This window comes from Uloborus diversus, chromosome 7, assembly GCF_026930045.1.
Source record: "Uloborus diversus isolate 005 chromosome 7, Udiv.v.3.1, whole genome shotgun sequence".
NCBI lineage: Eukaryota > Metazoa > Arthropoda > Arachnida > Araneae > Uloboridae > Uloborus > Uloborus diversus.
This window is the reverse complement of record NC_072737.1, coordinates 139,492,936-139,510,870: the sequence shown is the minus strand read 5'-3', so window position 1 is coordinate 139,510,870 and position 17,935 is coordinate 139,492,936. Positions and strand designations below refer to the sequence as shown.

Below are 17,935 nucleotides of genomic sequence, written 5' to 3'. Positions count from 1 at the left end.
ATGCAAATTTTTCATGTGTGCATGCCTATGTAGAAATTGCTTTGTGCTTTTCAACAGTTATATTTTGCTAAAAGTTAAAGAAATATTTCTAATGTGCTTTAGCAAAACTTCAATTTCATTTTCTTATTGCATTTTTAGTTGATCGTCTACCTGGGTTCCCAAGCATTTTACAAGATCCATCTGTGATACTGGGCAATGGCGAAGAGCTTTTAAGTTTTGTGAAAGCTTTTGATAAATATATTAATTCAGAGTGGTATAAGCCCTGGGAAGAACACGATTGGATTGTGAACTCTATGTAAGTACTAAAATGTTTTATGTTCAGTTATTTCAAATACCTAAAAAACAATGCAAACAGAGCATAAATCATTTTAAGTGTTAACTTTCAGGCTTCCTTGGCTACATGGAATTTTTGGATATGTAAATGCGCAAAGGCAAATGACGGTACATGCGTTAGTTGAACTAATGCTTAATTTCTGCCATCTGTTCGGCCGACCATTTACTCAAAAAAGGTTAAAACCTTCTTTTCTGTCAAGACTTTCAATTGATAAAGAAGAAAAGGGTATTTATGGAAATATTTCAATGTTTTTACTACTATTGTTACTATTGTTTTGATATATCAACACTTGTATCATCCTATGCATTCTGAAAACTCATTCAAGGATTTTTTTTTTAATGCTATTATTACTATCAGTATATAGCCATGAGCATTTTTTTTTTAATACCAGGGACCATACACTGGAACTTTAAAAAATAATATTGATTTGGAGAGACCACCAATTATGAGGACCAATTATGTGTGATTTAGAACATGTGGTCTCCAACCTTTTTCACTTGCAGGACAAGTTGTAAATTTTTGGAGACAAGGCGAGCCGGTCCAACAATATTTTAGCTCAGATGATCTATTTAGCACTAGCCCCCCCCCCCATCCCCATCATGAATGTATATAGATTTGTTTTAAATTAAGTGCTCAGTGGTGGTTTTTAAAAATTTCTGGACTTGCTTTTAAGTTGCTGTATTTCCTAAATTAAATTATACTTTAAGTGCCCATAAATCTCTAATAGTATAACGATAGGGAGTCTTGTAAAATTTACAATAGTACAGAAATCTGAAATAAAAAGTGTTCTTTGTTACAAAATAAAGTGAAGTTATTTTTAAAAAAGGCTAATTAGTGAGTGATACAAGACAAAATTATTACAGTATACTACAAATTTATTTTACTGAATTAATGATGATTAAAAACTCAGAAATAAATGAGAACACAACACATGTAAAGATTTTAAAATATTTTTTAAAGTTAAAAAAATAAAGAGAAGGTTACATTTGTTTACCCCTTAAAATTTCAGTCCATTCAGGGACAAACTTCGTAGTTCCAATCATTAAGAGGGATTTTAAATGGTCATCAACAAATGGTTATATTTCAAACAAGACTGTCTCTGTTCCGAAAAAAAAAAGGTTTTTATGCTTCCGCGGACCGGACTAAATCTGTTCGCGAACCGTAGGTTGGGGGAGCCCGGATTTAGAAACTATTGCTCTAGTTAAGTGTAGTTGTCGGTAATAATTCTGGTCAGGGCAACCACAGCCAAGCAGGTTTTAATTGCTATCTTCTGTGTTTTGACTAACTCCAATTAGATAACAATTTAATTATAATCTTGGCAACTATGACTACTGATATTATCAGTGTTATAGTTCCTATTCCACACTTCATGTTGCCTTAGTTCTCTTTCTGGAAGTTATCCAGAATTTAAAACTATATCTTTTAAATCTAAAATTGTTCAGGAAAAAAATCCTAAACTTGTAATAATATTGCAACAATCCCAAGAAGTTCTGCAAAAAAAAAAGAAAACAGTTGCATTTCTAGCTTTGTAATCATTGCCTGGCAAAAACTCAAATATTTTTCATCTTTCGAAAATTATTTTTAGCAGGAAGTGAAAATCGCAGCAATTCTTAAAACTGAATTTTTTTAAATAGAAAGTGACAATGTCCTAAATTTATTTTTTATGAAAGAAAAAAAAATGACTGCGGCCCTTTATACGTAAAAATTAAAAACTTATTTTATATGAAAAGTGTTAAAAAGCAGAAGATTTTTGTAAAAAAAATGAAGAAGTATAATGTTTTTTTAAAATTATAAATGAAATATGTACTTTTCTTCATTAGATAACAAGTAGAAATTTCTCTTAAATATGATCATAAGAAACAAATTAAATAAAAAACAAATCTGAACTTCCCAGATTTAAAACATTTATTACGTTTTAACTAGGACTTGACCGATGCATCGGCGCCGATGGTTCAAAAATTTAGCCATCGGCATCGGCGGCCGATGCTAACTCGCAGGAAACATCGGCCCATCGGCCTTAAAAAACATCGAAAAGCTGATGGAATTGGCCGATGTTATTGAAAAAAAAAGGACTCTTGTTGTTTTACTTTTTAATACAAAGTAAAGGGAGTTATTGTTTTCATATAAAATTGTTTATTTAAATTTCAGTATGAATTTCTCTTTTAGTCACCCCTGAAAGAATTTTAATACTGCATTCAGGTACCAAACAAGTTAATTGTTGCGTTGTTTCTTCCGGTGGATGTAGGTATGTGTATCTCTCATAAGTCATAACTCAAAAGTGGTAAGCTGTAGAAGGCTAAATTTTCGCATGTGGGGTGTGCGTTCGTTCCAGTTGTGCACTTCCCTTTTTGTTTTCGATCGGGTGTTCTAGAAAGCCTATTTACTCATTTTTTGTGGCTATTAATTACTTATTTCAATGCAAAACTAATATAGCGTCTCAGACTGGCGATTATTTGGTGATATATTGCCGAATTGGAGACTATGGAAACATATAAGATGGCGAAACCGATTTTGTTTCATTTTGTTAGATTCCCGTTGAACCGACGGTAATTTTTAATTTTTCGATATTTGTAATATGAATCACAGTAATGCAGTCTTTTCTGTATCGCTTCGGTGGAGCTACAAGTTTGGGGGCCCTTCGAAATACATTTTGGGGCGCTATTTCTCTATCACAGAAGTTGTAAAACATTTATCATAAGCATTTTTGTAACTCCTACGGTTCCCCTATGGTTATGGGGCCTCTCGCGCAATTGGAACTTGCTATATTTTAAATCCGCCACTGCACGTCAAAACAAACTCGGGTGCAAGTTTTAAAAGGGTTTTTCTGCTCAATGTTTATGATTATTTTGAACTCTATTTTTTACGACTATTTTTTGTATTTCCGAGATTACTTGCGTGCCCCTCCTCCAAATCCCTCAATTTCTGAAATTAAATCTAGTTATACTTCTGAGTTGTTTAAAACTAACACCATTCATAAAATTAGATTTTTTTTCAAGCTTTATCTATTGTTTAGGAAGAATTTTGAGCATTAATGTAAGAAATTGATTAAAGACGTTTTGAAGGGTGATATAATTCGGAAATCAAAGGACTTTTGAATTTTTTCTTCGGAAGTGCTGAAATAGATTCAGAAACTCATTTGAGGCGTTGGTGGTAGCGGTTCTGTACTAAAAAAATGAGGCTGAAGTTTAATGTTGTGAGTTACTCCAAAATCAATACCCCTTAACCCACCCTCGTCGTTTCAAGCATTTCTTAAATATTTAGCGATTATTTATTTTGGTCAAGAAATATCATTTTGCATATTTCTTATTCTTGTTTCACTTATATTTCGTAATGCGCCATCTTTTTTGCATCATTAATAGTGATCGATTTTTTTTTTTTGTAAGTAACTATTTTTATGTATTAATATAAAATCAATGAATAAGTTATTTTCGTTTTCATCATATTTTTAATGATATGTTATAGAAAAGTTTCAAGGATTTTTTATTATGCAGTTTTTTAAATTTCAGAAAGTATTTGTTAAATTGAAAAATTTAATTTGGACTTGTTTGTAGTGCTTCATAAAAGATTGTACAATCAAATTGTTCAATATTACGTGGGCAAACATCATATCAATTAGTATATGTATTCAGTTATTAAGTTGGCGTAAATATTGAGTTTGTTTATAGTGAATGCGTTTTAAGAACCTCGCTCTTTTCATGGCTATTTCTTTTTTTCTCAAAATTTTTTCACTGTTATAGCTTTTATGAAAAATGCAAACTTTTCCGTTCATAAATTTTAAATAAGTATAAAAATATTCCTATTATGTTTTAATATTGTAATTTATTTTTTACCTTTTTTGTTTAATTTGATGACTAAAAAATGTCTACGTACAATCTTTCCACTTTAATTGCGTAATTTGTTGACAGTTTCATAGTTTTATTCTTAATTATTTTTTTTTGAATGATTAAACAACATAATTTAATGTTTTTTTAACTATGTTTAATATACCTAAATCCATACATTATTACAATATTACTGAAATCTTATTTATATGTTCAATTAAAAAAAAACAAATCAATTGGTTATTAAACAATCTCTTTGTTTTTCTTCCTTTTTTTTCTTTTTTTTTTTTTTTGCTGTTGTTCTTTGTCTTCAATCATACAGCAGTCAAAAAAGGAGAAGCATAACTACACCCATACAGGTTGTACGTAGTACGATCCCAGGACCGATCCTAATGTGTCGGCCGTCCATGTGCAAAGACCTAATGTGCTGCCTTTGAAGAGCAATTTGCATGTTTTGACTAATACTTAATACCCATATAAATCTTTCAATTTTTCTTCAAATTTCTGTATCAAGTTCTAATTTAAAAAAAAGAAAAAAAAACAGAAGGATGAATTTATGTAAAAAGTTAGAAACTCCTTAGGTACATTTTATATCTTTGAAGAAAGTAATAAGTACCAAAATTTACTAGTCGTAAAAAAGCATTTTATATTCTGTCTTTGGTGACATCAGAGGAAAGGAGAGGGGGGTCGCCCCAGAAAATATACAAAATTGGCGTATGAAAAATAGCTGGAATTAATCTTTGGTTGTGTTTGGTTGCAAGGACAAAAGATTCGGGAACATTCAAGGTCCATGGAGAAATTTTCAATATTGAAGTCAAAACTTGCTATTTTAGGAAATTTTTCCAGATTTAATGTTGGAGTTCTTTCCTGAAATTCTTTCAAAATTGATGTCAAATTGCAGCTATTTTTTGTGACCTTAGTTTAGGAAGGATCAGCGCTCTTCCCGAAAATTTTCTGAAACAGTTTTAAACACGCAATTTCGGGTTATCTTTGTTGAAATTGTTCGAGGAAGGAAGATTCGGTCGTCTCCTATCGAAAGTTTTCGAAATTGAAGTTTAAAACTCAAATTTAGGGTGTCTTTGGTGACGTTAGGGCGTCTGGCATCTTTCCTCCGGTAATTTATCGGCACTATTGTTTCAAAAACACATTTTTGGCCAGATTTGGACACGATAAGGGAAACGGGAAAATATTCCGAACTGAAATATTTTTCGGAATTAAAATCAATTTTAGGTTATTTTTGTGAAGGAAGGATTTTGGGACTCTAAAAAGCACAATTTTGTGCTATCTTTAGTGACGTTAAGGAAACCGGGAAGCTTCAGCGGATTTTTCTGAATATTTTTCGATATTAATATCTGAAAAATACAACTAAAGACTTTTCTCCACCTCACCTCGGCGATTGTTGGGGGATGCCGGATGCCCTAGTGCCATGAAAATTTAGATAAACCATCCGGAATTTTTTAGAAATGGAAGTCCCAAAATCATATTTTACGCATTGTTTGATAACGATGGGACAAAGAGCGGGCTGGGGTTCAGTGTACCCTCAAGAATTGTTTTTTGAAACTGATGTCAATTTCAGGCTAGTTTAGGCAGGAAGGTTTGGTGGCTCCACGGAACCATATAAAAACTGAATTTTGAGCTATAGTGATTACATTGGAGAAAAGGGGGATCCGGGGAATTTCCCCCAAAGTTCTTCGAAACTAATGATTGAAAAACGCAATTTTTGTTTGTTTTTGAATATGTTAAGTGAGAGGGGTGGGATTGGAGGCCTCTCTAGAGACGCGAATTCAGACTATCTTTGGTAGTAATGTTAGGGAATGGATTTCAGGGCCCTCTATCTCAAACATTTCGAAAAAGAAATTTGAAAAATGCCATTGAGCAATTTTTGATGACGTTAGGGAGGGCTGTCTCCAGAAAAGACATTTTGGAGCCATCATTTTTAGGCTATGTTTGATTACATTACGGAAGAAAGGGTGAACTTAATTGGATCTTGAAAATCGGTAGTTCAACCAGCGAAATTTTCCGAAATTAAAGTCCTAAAAACGCAGTTTGAAGCCTTCTTTAGTCTCGTCAGGGCGTCCTTTTGGATCTTCGTTTTGGAGCTACACTTAGAATTTGTAACCCGGGGCAAAGGCCCTGTCCTCCTACCTGATCTGAAACCGGGCACTTCATTCGAGATTTTAATTAGAAAATATTGCTGTAAAGGGGGAAAATTAAAAATTTTATTTCGTTGATTATATATGTTTGACTCTCAGGGGAGTCGCAATTTTCCATTGTCTCTCCCTCTCCAGTCTCCATGCATCCACGACTGCTGAACACAGAATTTGTTGTTTGAAATACTTGCGAGAGTAACCTATCAGCATAGTTTTTTTTTACACAAAATATGTCTTAATTATTTAGAGTCAGTAAAAACTTGGGAGGCTGGGTGAAGCATTAGTGTCCTTTAGAAGGCACCCTTTCATGCTTCGGGGGAGGGGAGATTTTCATCATTGCCCCTCCCATGTAACCATGCCTGATTACCATTTCTGTCACAAATTTTGCAACCAAATGAAGCATATGTATAAAAAGTTGATATTAATGGATAATGGAGCAACACAATGTGCTCTAACATTCCATTTTTCTTAATATGCTATGCTGCTGGAAAATTGGCACTTACTTTGATAATTGAACATTTAAAATTCAGCACATTTATTCGACTTATTATGTTATCTTGTGAGAAATTCTTGAGAAATTTTGCTTGATTAAAAGAACTATATGATGCGACCTGCGGCCGCCCCTTACTTTGGCCGCCCTTGTGCGGTGTACACTCAGCACACCTGCTAGGATCGGCCCTGTACGATCCAAAAGTTCGAGGGACATGCTGTATAAAACCTTACATCGAATAGTTCACATTACCGAAGTACATTCACCTTCAAAAGGTCACCTTGAGAGACTATGTACTTCTGTCAGTGTTCATATAACTTTTGGAAACACTCCTGGAAGTCATTTTTTGCTACCTTCTGTGGTGCAGCTTTATCTTCTCCTGATAGAAGAAAGCGGCGTCCATGCTAATGTTTTCTCTTTTTTTTTTTGCTGGGAACAGGTATAAGTCACACGGAGCTAAGTTCAACGAAAAGTTTGTTATTTGTTTGTCATATCAAAGTATTGACTAATCGAACCGTGCATTCTCAATACTCAACATGAAAGTCGCGTTCTTCCCCACGATGAAGTTAAAGCAGCAGTGCAAGGGACCTTACAGGAGGTTGCGATAAATGTCTTTTAGAAGTCCTTCTAAAAGCTATACGAACGTTGGCAGAAGTGAATAGTCGTTCAAGGTGACTATTTTGTAGATAGATTTATTTCGGTAATGTGAACTGCAGGGCTCCCAAATGGTCCGCTTTTCCCGCCAAAGTCCGCTTTTTCGGGTTAAGTCCGTTTTAGACCGCTTTTTAACATTTTGGTCCGATTAGTCCGCTTTTTTATTGTTTTTACTTAAATATCAGATTTTAAAAGTTTTCCATTGTGTTAAAAGATACTGTACACCCAAACACGCGTCCGCGGCGCCTTAACCTGACTTTCCAGTATTATTTCGCTTTAGATTGACGTCATTACACCTCCTTCAACCGCTGCAGCATGGAAATTCATAAAAAAGAGGTTTGGGGAGGAGTTATGACGTCGAATCGCGAAGCAGGGTGCTACCGATATTTCTCGGAATTTCAGCCTTACGTTTGCAATAACGAACGAACTTTCCCATCTCGAAACTCGAATATTCCTTTATCTCAAAGTTTTCATTGGACCCCAAGCTCTTGAGACTGTTGTGGAAACTTCCCATAACTCGGAACGTTTTAGCCGGTCCCTTGGGACTTATGTCACGCGTTGACTGTAATAGTAACGCTGCTATGAACCACCCCTTTTGCAAATAAATTCGGAAGTAATCTCGTGGCGCATGCGCCATTTTTTTTACAGGCGCATATGCTGGTAAATTTTACGCCTTGAAAAGTTCCTGAAAAAAAAAAAAAAGTTTATTTTCCAAGTGCTTGAAAGCCTTGAAAAAGCATAAAAAGTATCTTTATTGCTTGAATTCTTTTACAAATCATCACAAGCAATCTAAAGCATACTTTTGCTTGTAATTCTTTTGAAAATATTTCATCAGTGCAATTTTCTCAACGCAGGTTCGACATGCAGTATCGCGAAAAATTGCTTTCGTGTTTGAGGTTTCAATCCTTTTGCATCTTGTAAATATTTTGATGTTTTTTACAATTGGAAGTTATTTTGACATGTGCTACCTTACATTAGCTTATTTCTCGTTTAATTTCAATAATTAATGAAGGAATTAGTTTGGAAACCATGAGAACATTGAACTTACTCGAACTTCGCGGAAAACTGCTTCTCGCGTTGGAAATTTCAATCCTTTTGCATCTTGTAAATATTTTGATGTTTATGACAATAGGAAGTTATTTTGACGTATACTACTTTAGATTAACTTATTTTTCGTTTAATTTCAATAATTAACAAAGTAATTATTTTGGAAATCATGTCAACATTGAACTTACTCGGACTTCGCGAAAAATGAGTTTTAGTGTTTGAAATTTCAATCTTTTTGCATCATGAAAATATTAAAATATTTTGCCCAATCGATTGTTATTTTCCCAATTGCTATCTGAGATTAGCCTGTCTTATGTTTAATTTAGTAGAAAATAAATAAATTAATTTTATGGGAAATATGCCAAAATTGAACTTGGTTCGTGAAAATTTGCTTATCTGAGCTTTCAATCGTTTTGCATCTAGTAAATATTTTTATATGTTTGGCAATTTGAAGTTGCTTTGACATGTTGCATTAGATTAACTCCTTTTAATTTTTATTTAAATAACTAAAAAAAATTGATATATTTTTTTTAATTCAAATTTTTAGTTTTTCAACCTTAACTTGCAAACTTAAATTTTAATTATTATTAGCTTATTTTCGGTTATTACTGTTTTTTATAGGGGGGGGAGATCAAATGTAAACAATTGAGTGCATAACATTTTAATTTAGTGTTTGTATTTAAAACAAAGTTGAATTATAAAATTTTATAAAGGTGAATTTTTGTTCATTTTTTTTCATTGTCATGATGCCTGCTAAAGAGGGGAATTAGCCCCCCCCCCCCCATAAAAGTTCAAAGCACTGATGGTCTTGCAATCATGGAGTTTTTTTTTTTAAATCTAAGTTTTATGATTCTTGAAAATATACTTTGAATATGAAAATTGCAAAACGAAGCCTCATGTGATCTGCTTCTCTTTGTGATTAAGCATTTCAGACATTTTTAGGAAAACTTTCAATACAGTAGATCTTTTATCAAAGTGTCTCTTGTAGAAAAAGCAGTTTGTTTTCCTATACTTTTTATATTACTTTCTTTTATTTATATGTTAGCATTAAATGAAATCTGCATGTATATACTAGTGCAAATTTAGGGTAGTACCTTGAAAAATATTTTTTTACTCTTGAAAAGTGCTTGAATTTTTTTCTCCCTAAAGGGTATGAACCCTGTGATAAGAGATTAAATTTAAAATATAAAATAATTTTACTATAAACTCAGTTGTAACTTTCTTGAAAATCAAAACAATATTTTTTAGATTTCAGTGTAAGTCATGAGGAAGTGCAAATTTCTTAACAAATAGTTACATGAAACTGATGACAATGGGAACAAAATTAAAGACTGGGGAAAACAACAAGAGACTAAAGTTTTTTGTTTGGTGTGTGATAACGCTATATTAAGAAGTATTAAAAGACAGGAAAACATAAAAATAATTTTAAACTAATTAAAGATGCTGTGCAGCATCACCTATCCTTCAGTGAGACTACTAGCATCCCTGGTTCAAGTCAAAATGTATCATTATGCCTATTTAGTTCTAAAGAGGCTGCCTTAAATGCTGAACTAAGTGCCCCCCCCCCCCCCCAATGTTATGCACTCTATCAATGGATAAAGAGATCAGTTTCACAGGTGCTAAAAGAATTATATCTCTCATTATTATAGTTAATTAATGAATTATCTTCACGAATTTAGCAGCTGGCAACTTATTTGCCTTTTGGTGCTACCATGGATTTAACTCTGAGTGGTCCTCCCAAGGTCCTCTTTTTGATCCTAACTGCTCCTCTTTAGTCCCCTTTTTGATTGAAAATGGTCCTCTTTTACCCTTTTCTGAAGCTAAAATGTGTTGGGAGCCCTGGAACTGTTTAGGGTAAGGTTTTATACAACTTGTCCTCAAACTTTTAGATCATACTACGTACGTATGAGTTTTCAGTTTACTGTTTCATAATCTTTTAGAGTGACACAAGTTTACGCGCATGAAGACATCACAAAAGAATTTGCGATAACTAAGGATGCGTTCAAAATGGATATTTCGGTCATCCATATGTTCTTAGGTACATATGCATGTACAGATGTGCCGAAAAAACTTGTGACGTTTTAATTGGGTGATCGTAAAATAGAAATTTAGGTCGAAATCTGATTTTTCTTTTTTTTTTTTTTTTTGTGATTACAATTCCTTATATTTAAAGGAAGTAAAGTGAAATGAATCAATGATCCTTTAAATCCCTGACAATCTTATCAGTTTTTTTCTTTTTTTGCCATCGGCCAACAGCATCGGCCATCGGCAATCGGCCATTTGGAGGAAAACAATCGCCCATTGGCCATTTTTGAACAATCGGCATCGGCCCATCAGCCAAAAAATGCCATCGGTCGAGCCCTAGTTTTAACTTGTTCCATCAACACTCAGTTTCATTTTTTTTTTTTTTAAAGACAGAAATCTGTCAAAAGACTGAAAACTTTCATCCTTTATTAATATACTACAGTAGAAGACCGTTATAACGCCGACCTGTATAACGCAATTCTCTATAAACCGCACTACTTTTCAAAAGTAAACAATAGGTTTTGAAGTTTAAAAAATCCCCCTGTTTTGCTTTGCAAAAATAAAAACTGTTAGGCAAATTAAATTTTGAATGTTTTTTATCTTTCCATCTTATTTTAAAGCTTTTAAATAGAAAATTAGTACTCATAGTAAACAAAAAAAAACAGATGGCTCTTGAAAATGCAGCTGTTTTGCAAACCATGAAGCTAGCAGAAGTGCAGGATTTTGATTGTGAAACATATTGTTATGGATTCGGTGCGACTTCCACTTTCTTGAAATGAAGACACAGTTCTTGATAAAAGCACAGGAAATTTATTTACACTATGTACAGGAAAGATGGTCAACAACTGCAAAATTATTCATCAGCAATTAAGCAATTATCACGCAACACCGTAAACTCAACGTTTACACACGTATTTACTTCCAAATACGAAAACAACACAGCGAAATGCCTCGCTATAAACAGAGCTAATACACACACTCAGTTCGAAATCTGAATCGAAACTAAACTGTTTATCCATCGCTAACGGCTTAAATACACCGAAAAGAAATTTCTCAAATATTCCACACGCTTCTTTAAAGTAGTAGACCGTTATCAATGAAGAGAAAGAAAATAGGGGTCGTATACTTTAGCCGAATGAAAAAGGGGTTGTATATTCATTACGGGAAACTATTTACAGGTTACGTTCCTACAATAATTACTATTTACAGAATTTGTAACATTGCCCCCTTCTTAAGGACTGCACGTCCCGGGCAGTACAATCCCCAGAAAGGGTGTCGAACTTCTGTCAAAAATTTACAAATATTCACATTAATTAATAACTAACAGATACATAGGAAACACAATAATAACAAGAAATATTACTAAACATTAAAAGCAAAAAAAAAATTATCTACAACTTTTATGTTATCAACCATGGTTGTTTACGTAATACTCATGAACTATGGCCATAGTATGGGGCTAACCGATCATAATGTACAACCCTAGGTTTTGCATTAGGTGATTTTTGGATCCTCACTACGACGTCATTCAGTCGGTTAACGACTTTGTAGGGTCCATCCCAATGCGACTGCAATTTGGGTGAAAGACCTTTCCTTCGGATGGGATTCCATAACCAAACCTTGTCGCCTTCGTTGAATTCATGTCCAGTAGACCTTGTGTCGTATCGGGTCTTCATCTTCTCCGCCGCGATGTTGATTCGCTCTCGTGCGAAGTTATGAACGTCTTCCAACCGGGCCTGGAGATCCTGGATGTACTCCTCAGGCGATGAAGGCGCATCCGGAGGACGACCGAAGACGAGATCACAAGGTAGCCGAAGCTCTCGTCCGAAGAGCATCTGAGATGGGGCATATCCGGTAGTCTCGTGGACAGCACTGCGGTAGGCCAGCAGGAACAAAGGTAGCTTCTTGTCCCAATCCTGTTGATTTCTGGATACCATAAGCGAGAGATTGTTCAGGATTGTGCGGTTAAATCTCTCCACCATGCCGTCCGATTGTGGGTGTAGGGGTGTTGTCCTAGTTTTCTCAATTCCGAGAATTTGACATAGGCCCTTAAACACAGCAGAGATGAAATTCCTCCCTTGATCGGAATGAATCTGCAAAGGTGTTCCATATCTCGAGATCCAATGTTGGACTAGAGTCTCTGCTACGGTGGTAGCCTCTTGATCTGGAATGGGATATGCTTCCGGCCATTTGGTGAAGTAGTCGATGGAAACAAGAATGTATTTGTTCCCATCAGCAGTTCTTGGTAGAGGACCCAGGATGTCGATCCCAATTCGTTCGAAAGGAGCTCCAACGTTGTACAGATGTAGCTTCCCTCTGCTTCTCTTCTTCGGTCCTTTACGAGCAGCACAGGCGTCACAAGAATGGCACCACTTCTCCACGTCATCCTTCGCCTTGCTCCAGAAGAAGCGCTCCCGAACTTTATTGAGGGTTTTCAAGACACCAAAATGTCCTCCAGTCGCACTACTATGTATTTCTTTCAAAACATCTGAAATCCTTGATCGGGGAAGTAGTAACTGCCACCTAGATGTTTTACCGTCGTCAGATTCCCATTTTCGGTACAGTACGCCGTTCCGTAAATGGAGCGAGTTCCATAAAGCCCAGTATCTTTTTGTTGCAGGACTGAAGATGGAAACGTCCTGCCAGCTAGGTCGCCGACTGTCACTTTCCATGAACTCCAAAATTGGTTTTATGTCGGGGTCTTCAAGTTGATCTTTTCGAACTTGGTCGTCACTCCATGGATCAGGTTCTGATGATGTTGGAGTCACTGTCACCTGATAGGCAGTAGGGCTAGTCGTTCCATACTGTTTCTCGATTCGGGAACAATAGTGGCAGTTCTCAGGACAGGGTCTCCTTGATAAAGCGTCAGCATTACCGTGAGATAACCCTTTTTGATGCTTGATCTCCATGTCATATTCCTGGAGCCGCTGTATCCATCTGGCTATCTGGCCTTCCGGATTTTTGAAGTTCAAAAGCCAAGTTAATGAGGCATGATCTGTCCGAAGCAGAAATTTTCGGCCGTAGAGGTAATGATGGAAGTGTTCTACAGCTTTCACTATGGCCAGTAACTCCTTTCTGGTGACGCAGTAATTTCGCTCCGACTTTGATAAGCATTTGCTCCAGTAAGCGATGACATGTTCATTTCCGTCAGTTTCTTGGGATAAAACAGCTCCGATGCCCTCGTTGCTCGCATCAGTGTCCAGGATGAAGGATTTTTCAGGCTGAGGATAGGCGAGGATAGGCGTTGATGTTAAAGCCTCCTTCAGTCGTAAAAATGCATCTTCGCATTCTTTGGACCATTCGAACTTTTGCTTGCTCTCCGTCAGCTTGTGCAAAGGTCGTGCAATGTTGGAAAAACCCTTCACAAACTTCCTGTAGTACGTGCAGAGCCCCAGGAAACTTCGCAGCTGATGGATATTTTCGGGACGACTCCAACTCTGGACCGCAGATACCTTTTCTGGATCGGTTTGTACACCTTCAGAAGAGATGATGTGACCAAGGTAGTTCACTTCCCGGCGGAACAAATTACATTTGGACGGGCTTAACTTCAGATTGGCTTCCTTAAGCTTTTGCAGCACCTTCCTAAGATTTGCCAGATGTTCTTCGAAACTGCGTCCCACGATGATGATATCGTCTAAGTAGACCAGACAGGATTCGTAGGAAAGTCCTCTTAACACTGTCTCCATAAGACGCTCGAACGTAGCTGGTGCATTGCAGAGGCCGAAGGGCATCACTTTAAACTGCCATAAGCCTTGTCCAGTTGTAAACGCTGTCTTCTCTCGGTCATCAGGATGTATCTCAACCTGCCAGTAGCCGCTCTTCAAGTCCAGGGTCGAAAACCACTTGTGTCCGGAAAGAGTGTCCAAGGTGTCGTCTATCCGTGGAAGAGGGTAACTGTCTTTCTTGGTGATTTCATTCAGCCGTCGGTAATCGACACAAAATCTGGTGGAGCCATCTTTCTTTCGGACTAAGACGATGGGAGAGGCCCAAGGACTGGAAGAGGGTTCGATTACATCATTCTCCTTCATCTCTTTCAGGAGGGTCTCAACCTCTTCCTTCTTGGCGAACGGTAGTCGTCTTGGATGCTGTTTAATAGGGGGGTGTTCTCCAGTGTAAATCCTATGCTGCGTTAAATTCGTACGGCCAACATCCTCCGATGTAGATGAAAACAGATGCTTGAAGTCATCCACCAATTGTTCTGCAGCAGTTCTTTGATCTTTCGATAACGGCGCACTCCCAATTAACTTCGATGTCAAGGACTCGGAAGACACAGTCTCGGGGGAATTGATTCTTCTAATGATGCAGTTTACTGGAGTACAAGTTGCCAACACTTCACCTTTTCGGATATTCCTTGGCCGTTCACTCACGTTGGCGACTCTCACAGGAATTACATCCTTAGAAAGGTCCACAAGCGTAGATGCTACCAGCACTCCTTTTAGGTTATTGCTTAGGTTAGGGTATTCAATGAGTCCAAATCGAAAACTATTGCTTTCTTCAAGGGAGCCAGGTATTAATGATTCTGACCTTGAGGGAATCGATAAATCTGTTTGGGCTATTATTTGATGAGCGGATTTTACATCACTTTCTGCAGGGAAAACGGCTATGTCTTCTCTCATCGAGTGCAGCTCATTAGTCTTGAAGTCGAGAGTGAAGTCATATTTCTTCAAGAAGTCCAATCCGAGAATGAAGGGGTCCGTGATATTAGCGACGAATGCCGTATGATGGTAGGTGGCATTCCCAAACACTATTTCCAAGTCCACTTTACCGTCAATCTCGATCTTGTCACCTGTCACAGTCTGGAGACTTACGCGTGGCGATGTCCACAGCAGTTTCAATCCAAATTCACGAGCCACATCTGTCCTAATGATTGTCACATTGGCTCCAGTGTCGACAATCAGTCTGCAGGGGTTCCCATTTACATGTGCGTAAATGAAAAGTCCATCACTGCCACTACTAGAAGAGGAAATCTGCAGAGCTCTAGTGGTGGTGATTTCCTTCCCTCGCGTAGCTTGGCGAGCCGGACAACTCCTTCGCAGGTGTCCTTCACTACCGCATTTCCAGCACTTCTGCTCTTGTTTCTTTTGGGCTGTTATGCTGCTCAGATGTCTTGTCAAGTCACTGAGTTGTCTCTCTAGTTCAGCGAGGTGGGACGACCTGGAATCAGACTCATCAGCTTCCTGAGTCCGGATTAGATGGCGATCCACACGGGTTGCTTCTTGGGCGGCCTCGTATCTCATCGCATACACAACAGCAGAATTCAGGTCTTTGACATCCGCCATCCGTAGAGCTTTCTGGATTTCCGGATCTCGAACCCCGTCGATGTAGTAGTTGAGTGCCAGGTTGTCCCGAACATCCGCAGGACAGTCGCAAAAAGCGAGATGATACAGTCTCTCGACGTCCGCCGCTAGCTCTTGCAGGGTTTCCCCGGTTTTCTGGAAACGGGATTTCAACTGGAGTCGGCTGAAATCTTTCTGGCACTTCTCACCGAAGCGAAGCTCCAACGCAGATGTGAGGGCGGCGAAATCCAGGCGCTGGCTGTCCGGAAGGGTCTGAAGAATGTCCGCTGCGTCACCTCTCAGGGATGCTGCAAGATGGCAGGCCTTGTTAGCAGAGTCCCATCCGTTCGCTTCCGCCACTATCATGAATTGGGTCTTGTATACCTGCCACGAACTTTTCCCATCAAATGTGGCCAGTTTAATGGACGGTCGAGCAACCGATGTGGGAGCGCCAAACTGTACAGAGCTGCTTTCCGCGGTCGCCAATCTCCTTTCCATGTCTTTAATTATTTCTTCCTTAAATGAGGTAAATTTCTTGTCTTCTTCTTCCAACTTATTTTCCACATTGGCGATACGCTCTTCCACAGTATCAAATTTTTCTTCCAGAGCATCAACTTTATCTCCCATGGCGGTTAGTTGATTCTCCATCATGGTTTTCATCGACGTTAGGTCACTTTTTATTTCATTTTGACTTGTAGTAATTTTAGCAGTTAAATCACTATTTAACTGTTCTTGGTTAGTCGCCAATTCATTTTTTAATTGTTCTTGGTTAGTCGCCAATTCATTTTTTAATTGTTCTTGGTTAGTCGCCATATCATTTTTCACAGACTTGATTGCGTCAAGAAGTTGTTTTAATTGTTCATCCATTGCGCGAGTAATCATCATAAAAATAAAGTCCAAATTCAAAAAGTCTTTATGAAAAAAATGTCCAAAGTCAGACTTACTCCAAGAAAGTCCAGAAGAAGCCCCACGTTGGGGGCCAAATTGTTATGGATTCGGTGCGACTTCCACTTTCTTGAAATGAAGACACAGTTCTTGATAAAAGCACAGGAAATTTATTTACACTATGTACAGGAAAGATCGTCAACAACTGCAAAATTATTCATCAGCAATTAAGCAATTATCACGCAACACCGTAAACTCAACGTTTACACACGTATTTACTTCCAAATACGAAAACAACACAGCGAAATGCCTCGCTATAAACAGAGCTAATACACACACTCAGTTCGAAATCTGAATCGAAACTAAACTGTTTATCCATCGCTAACGGCTTAAATACACCGAAAAGAAATTTCTCAAATATTCCACACGCTTCTTTAAAGTAGTAGACCGTTATCAATGAAGAGAAAGAAAATAGGGGTCGTATACTTTAGCCGAATGAAAAAGGGGTTGTATATTCATTACGGGAAACTATTTACAGGTTACGTTCCTACAATAATTACTATTTACAGAATTTGTAACAATATTTATTTGTGATTAACTAATTGTAATATTGGTGCTTTAATACTCATTGCAGATAAAACTCATTCTGAAGTGCTAATATATAGATATATTCTGAATATTAGTTTCAAAATTTGTTTAATGATCTATATAACGCAAAAACCTGTATAATGCAAAAGCTGTGGTCCCAAGGTGTGTTATAACGGTCTTCTACTGTAATAGCACTTTTGTTTGTTTCATACAGTCACCTTAAAGTTATATATTTGACAGTTATTTTAACACACTTTTCAGCCATTTTTGTTTGCTTTCCTGTTTACTTTAACTGTTTCTTTCATCTCAAAAACATAACTATTATTGACGGATAAATTCCAAATTTCGTAGTAGTTTCGACTGGCTTCAGTCCTTGAGCTGAAATTGTTTAAATTTTTATTAAAAACATAAAAGTTTAAGTAAAAAACATTTTTTTTTTTTTTTTTTTTTGCATGCTTAAATTTATTTATACAGTAGAGTGATGAAAACTCAGCACTTGACAAGCCGGCTGAATCCAAAACTGTTGATCACACCCTGGAAAGACCAGAAAAGCAAGTGCAAAAAAACCTATTGATTGCATTTACAATTCTGAACCACTTTTTGAACCATTGGAATTCGACTGTATTTGCTTAGTTAATTACAGTGGAGTCCGGGTTATCCACCAT

General features: G+C 36.9%; 1 protein-coding gene across 1 annotated transcript in view; it reads left to right on the top strand.

The window, feature by feature from the left end:
- LOC129225918 (RAB11-binding protein RELCH homolog) overlaps positions 1-17,935 on the top strand; it is a 93,389-nt gene that overhangs the window by 54,498 nt on the left and 20,956 nt on the right. Inside the window, exons 15-16 of the mRNA XM_054860451.1 lie at positions 139-295; positions 387-559. Coding sequence (XP_054716426.1) covers positions 139-295; positions 387-559 — 330 coding nt within the window. The remainder of the gene's footprint in view (positions 1-138; positions 296-386; positions 560-17,935) is intronic.